Genomic DNA, 5,598 nt, shown 5'->3' with positions numbered 1-5,598 from the left:
CCTTGGTATACATGCTACATATACAGCTTGAGGTATTCATCCCAGTCAATAGAAGTATGTCACTTATCTTCTTAAGAAGACTCAACTTTTATCTGCTTAACCAGTGTCTACTCCTATTGCTCTTGCCAACACTCATGCTACCACCTCTCCACCAGAATTTGATAATACTCATCATTATAGAAGTACTATGGTGACTTACAATACTTAACCATCACCAGGCCTGACATCTCCTTTGCAGTAAATAGAGCTTGTCAGTTTATGCATAGTCCATCTGTTGATGAATGGAGTGCTGTTAAGCGAATTCCGCGCTATCTAAATGGAACTAAATCTCATGGTTTGCAATTCAAAAGAGCTTCTTCTCTTCCCCTTCAAATGTTTTGTGATGCTGATTGGGGTGGAGATCCTATTGATAGAAGATCTACTAGTGGCATGGCATTGTTCTTAGGTCCCAATCTGATTTCATGGTGCTCTCGCAAGAGAAAATCTGTGTCTCGTTCTAGCACTGAGGCTGAATACAGGGCTATGGCTGAAGCTACTTCTGAGATTCTATGGGTTCAATCTCTTCTTGGTGAATTGCATCTTCCTGTGTCAGGTACTCCTACTCTCTGGTGTGATAATATGGGAGATACTCACTTATCTGAAAATCCTATCTTTCACAATTGCATGAAGCATGTGGAGATTTATTTTCATTTTGTTAGAGAGTTAATTGCTATGAAAGCTTTGCAGGTTCATCATATCTGCACTAAAGATCAACTTGCGGACACTCTGACCAAAGCTTTAACTTCTTCACGCTTTGAGTACATACATGACAAGCTTACTGTCTCTGTTCCAGATGCCATTCTCTTGCGGGGAGGTGTTAAGCTAGTGTAAAACTAGAGTGCCAGCAGTTAGTTAGAGAATGATTTTCACCTGACAGTTAATAGCTGTTACAGGCTGTAATTACTATGAGCTGTCATGTTGACTTTTAATCTTCTCTTTCTTGGTCTTTAAATAAGCTTATACTCTATCTGGTTTTAGTAATGAAAAGATTAGAGCATTTGTCCTTCGAATCTGTGCTTCTAACAATTTAGAGCCCTATCATCCTATAGACATATGGTCATTTAAAAATAAGCAGAGGAAAATGGATGAAGACAATGATAAAAAAGAGAGGTATCAATCTTGGAGATGGACCCTGGAGTTTCGTATACCATGTTCACTCCTCAACAAGCTTTTTATTTACGAGCCTTTCTCCCTCACGAAGAACCGAGAGGTTTTGTTGTATACATGATTCGGGTATTTATAAATATGACGATAAAACTGAAAGCTTAAACAAAGTTGTGTGTGAAGATCATAAGATAGGTTTCTTTCAAGGAATCCCACACATGAACATCCTTATTTCGATGAAAGCTCTAGGTGAAAAGTTTAAGAGTAGAATACATCAAAAGAAAGAAAAGAAAAACCGAGAAAGGATAATTGTAAATTCATAGGGGATTTCCTTTCCCTAATTCTAACAGGTTTCCTAATTTAGTCTGGTTTACTTTTTCTAGTCCTGTTGGAAAACATATAAGCATATGTTAGAAGGTACAATCTGCATATTTTTTTGTCCTGGTATAAAGGGCGGAGCCAACCCATTGCAAGGGGTTGCCTCCTGAATCCCCTGCCTGCTGGCTCCAAAGCCTATTTTAGGGCCATTAGAAGAAAAATTCATATATCCAAGCATATATCTGCACTTTTGCACCTCCTGGATTTTTCTTTTGCACCCCATAGCAAATTTTGCACCCCCATAATAAAATTCTTGGCTCCGTCCCTTCCACTGGTATTGAAGAGAAACACATTCAACATTAATTATCTCGACAATCTGCATATCTTTTATTTCTGTACGAGACCTAGATTTTGTTTTTCAATGGAGGTACCCGGATCCTCGAAGCGAATCAGAAATTATGTTCTTGCAAAATATTGTGAGACTGAGGAATCGGAGGAGCACCGTATGATTTTTCAGGCAACACTCGCTCGCTGGTTAAAAAGAGACACTGCCAGTAGATTGTTGCGTGATAGTTCTGGCGGAAAGTCTGAGAAAAAAGTTGTGCCGAAAGGACCAAGAGATCTTTGGAAAAAAAATGCTGCTCCTTCCTTGGAACTCGAGATTCATGAAGAGCACAGGGTTATAAAGCTAACTGACATCGCAATCCTTCCCAAGGTAGGAGAAACAGTTGCTGGCACCCTTGAGGCCCATGTAAACGGAGTCTTGTACACAGCCTCGAGTTTTCATCAGGTTTTCATGCATTTAAATATATAAACCTATTTCATGCGACTTGGGGATAAGATGATGCCGCCTCTCTTGCAATTCCACTTGCAGCAGCCTGTCATGGTGGGGACAAAAGAGACAAAGGATATCCAATTCCATTTGGTGCCAATCCCTGTGGGACAGGCGAGATCTGATAATGTAATGCATATGACAATGGGAAAGACAAGCCAACAATGAATATTAATAGCATCCATAACGAAGATTTAGAGAATTTTGTCCACAAGGTGCAACAAGAACCTCAGAGTTGCGGGAGTAGACTACCTATATATTTTAATCCGCTAGACGAATTTGTATTTCTTGGGGATTTTCCCACTGGTGCATCAGCCATGATTGCCCTGACTTTTTCTTCCCTTGTTGTGCTTGAAAAAGAAACACCTTTCGCTGTGGTCCTACTACCGACATTGAGATAGTTAACCTGGCGAAGCTTGGACCTGAAACCATTGATATGATGGTCGTATTCGAAGACTTCAAGCGTGATGTGCTCGAAATCCGCTCAATACCCTTAAAGTTTCTGACCGGCATAAAACAGCGTCTGCACCCTATGGGCGTAAAGTACTATGTTAACAGCAAAAGTCTAGACTGGAGTATGCTAATGAAAGATATCAGAGAGTCCGCGAAGAAGTTCATAGATTCGGGTGGATGGGGTTCCTTAGGTCTCGAGGATAGTCTTACTTTGACCTACTATACGAATGCAGATTCTGATTCCGATTTTGATCTAGAGTCAGATGTACAATGGTAGTGAAGAAGGGGAGGGCAAAGCAGGGAGTTGAGAAGTACAAAATTATTATCTGTGTTCCTCTAAATTCTTTAGTATTAACATATTGTTCCTATTGTTAATGATAGGTTTGCAAAGGGGAGTGCCTTTTCTGAATGCGCATTTATTAGAATGTCATATTATTTATGCCCTTGTTATCAGAAGTCGACTTGAATTATTCTTTTGAAATGTGGAGGGTATGTTTTCAATCCGCAATCTGTCATTCTGCGCGGTCATGCATTGTATGTGCAAAACAAAGTCTCAACGAGTGGACAAGAGCCTGGTATAATTTCAGAAATTCCTCAAGTGGAGATCTTATAGTTTTCAGAGATAGCCCAACTTTCACCAGAAGAATTCTTTAATTCTGGAAATGTCGCCAAAAAATAAAAATAAAAGTAAATGAAAAGGGCCCAACCGGGATCGAACCGGTGACCTCTTGATCTGCAGTCAAATGTTCTACCACTAAGCTATGGACCGATTTGTGGTCAAAAACCAATACCTTTTTTTTAATAATCTAACATTCACAACCAATGATCAAATTTGTCATCCAGCTAAATCTCAGAATTTCCCTCAATGTGTTAGTAATATCTTTTTGGTTAAAGCTGAATCAAAAACAACTCTGGCAATTGGAATGGGAATGCAAAAAATGGGAACAAAATTGCACCACGAAATCAAGTTCAGTATAATTAAAATTGCGTTAAACAAGTAGATACAATGACAAACGTGACGTTCCCGGTGACTAAGCTAACTAGAAAATGGATGGAATAGTTAACGAAAGAAGCTATCGCCTAAATTAATTTACAACTGAACTTATACTATGTTCTACGTACATTAAAGAAAAATATTGAAATATACTAACACAAGATACATTGTATATTTAAAACTTAATCACTCACGTTATTGCCTATAAGTCTGTCTACATCAAGGAAATACCAATTGCACTTGTGGACGTAAGCCGATCAGACGGTAATTTCTTCACAATTATAAAGTCTTCGTCAAACTTGGACTTGTTGAAGATAATCGAATCATCGGAAACTTTCTTTGCGATTTTAAAGTTGGAATCATCATCAGATTCTTCGAATGGAAATCCTTTATTAAAACCCCACTCTGGATACTCATGGATCGTTGATAACTCATGACCAAAGTGATCAGCACATTCAGCAGCCGCATCGAATTTATTCACTTTAACTGAATTAGCCTTATGTCTCAAAAATGATCTGAGAAATTTGTTTAGAGATCTGAAAATTTTAGATTTTTTCGAAACTGCTGTCGTTGTTTTAGTGGACTTTGCTTGTTGTTGTTGAAGAAGCCGACGATGGTCGCTGGATAAATGAGGCATGGATTGAGACCTTGCAGAAGAGATAATGGCTGCATCAAGTTGACGTCTGAAGGAGTGGAGCTCAAACGTATCATAGAGTGAACTATTTGCATCCCATATACGACGTCCTCCTAGGCCTTTACTGTTAACTCGATCTTCTCCCAAAGATTTTTCCATACTTTTTGAATTTCAAGTTTCTGATTAATCAACTGAATGATAATTTGATAGAGATTATGAAGATGAGCTCAGAAGAAAATATATCCACAGAAAGGGAGAAAAAGGGATAGGAACGTTTGTTGAAGGCTTTGGAATGGTTCCAACGCTTAGTCAAACTATCATGCATGTAACCTTCGCGGTGGCACGACTAGCCTAAAAATAATAATTAATGGCGCTAATTAGTTAATTAAGCCACCACGTTTCTGGAGAGGGCTCGTAGGCGGTGTTTTGAGGGTACGTGCCTTGTCTTCTTTCATATGATACGACGATCAAGTTAATACCTACCGAACCTTGCGATTTGACCAGCTTAATTACAACCTGCTTCTGTCGGTGTAATCCGATAAGGGGTTGACTAATGGCACCCCTGGTGCTTCTTGTTTTCCAAAAAAAAAAAAAAAAAAATCTTAGGTCCTGTTTGGTATAGTTTTCAAAAACAGTTTTCTGTTTTTAAAAACAGAGAAAACAGAAAACAGGAGAAATGCGTTTGGTAAGGACATTTTCAGAAAATGTTTTCTATCTGTTTTCTGTTTTTAAAAACAAAAAAATGAAAACAACAAATTATTGTTTTCTGTGTTTTCTCTTTTTTTCTTTTCTTTATTCTTTTCTTCTTTTCAGAACAAAGTAAGAGATGGAGAATAACTGCAAGTGAGTCATGGCTAATATACTATCTCTTAAACGAATCTTTACATTTGATCCGATTTAGTTGGTTTTCCTTGTTTTCAAAAACAGTTTACCAAACAATTTTTAGAAAATGAAAACAAGGAAAAAAGGGTATGTTTTTAAAACAGTGGAAAACTATTTTTGAAAACTGTTTTTCAAAACTGTACCAAACAGGCCCTAATTTACAAGTAAGGAAAAATTTGTTTACTGAAATTTGTTTAACTTTTTTTTTTTAGTTTAGAAAGCTATTTTGAGTTAATTTCTGATTACTTCTTTTTCTAAAAGTATTTTTTTAGTAGCATCTAAATAGGTTATAAAGTGAATTTTAGTTGAAATTCTTGGCAAAGTGTAATTATTAATATCTTT

At 37.5% G+C, this 5,598-nt stretch overlaps 2 protein-coding genes and 1 non-coding gene across 3 annotated transcripts; 1 reads left to right on the top strand and 2 right to left on the bottom strand.

Moving 5' to 3' along the window:
- The first annotated feature begins 40 nt into the window (after window positions 1-40).
- On the top strand, window positions 41-1,038 carry LOC113326914 (uncharacterized mitochondrial protein AtMg00810-like). Its single transcript, XM_026574576.1, has 2 exons — window positions 41-592; window positions 727-1,038. The coding sequence occupies exons 1-2, from the start codon at window positions 259-261 to the stop codon at window positions 744-746; spliced, it is 354 nt and encodes a 117-aa protein (XP_026430361.1). The 5' UTR covers window positions 41-258; the 3' UTR covers window positions 747-1,038.
- Window positions 1,039-3,443: 2,405 nt separating this feature from the next.
- TRNAC-GCA lies at window positions 3,444-3,515 on the bottom strand. The gene has a single exon. It is a non-coding gene; the product is annotated as a tRNA-Cys (tRNA).
- Window positions 3,516-3,954: 439 nt separating this feature from the next.
- Window positions 3,955-4,533, bottom strand: LOC113326853. The gene has a single exon (XM_026574528.1). The coding sequence runs from the start codon at window positions 4,531-4,533 to the stop codon at window positions 3,955-3,957; it is 579 nt and encodes a 192-aa protein (XP_026430313.1).
- Window positions 4,534-5,598: the final 1,065 nt, after the last annotated feature.

This window comes from Papaver somniferum, unplaced genomic scaffold (genome assembly GCF_003573695.1).
Source record: "Papaver somniferum cultivar HN1 unplaced genomic scaffold, ASM357369v1 unplaced-scaffold_10, whole genome shotgun sequence".
Lineage (NCBI taxonomy): Eukaryota > Viridiplantae > Streptophyta > Magnoliopsida > Ranunculales > Papaveraceae > Papaver > Papaver somniferum.
This window is presented reverse-complemented; position numbering and strand designations above follow the sequence as displayed.

Excerpts from the sequence above, each read along its gene's own strand:
- LOC113326914 (XM_026574576.1), top strand. The coding sequence starts at position 259 with ATGCATAGTCCATCTGTTGATGAATGGAGTGCTGTTAAGCGAATTCCG. Across the intron at positions 593-726 it reads ATTGCATCTTCCTGTGTCAG|GTTCATCATATCTGCACTAA; the intron begins GTACTCCTACTC and ends AAAGCTTTGCAG.
- LOC113326853 (XM_026574528.1), bottom strand. The coding sequence starts at position 4,533 with ATGGAAAAATCTTTGGGAGAAGATCGAGTTAACAGTAAAGGCCTAGGA.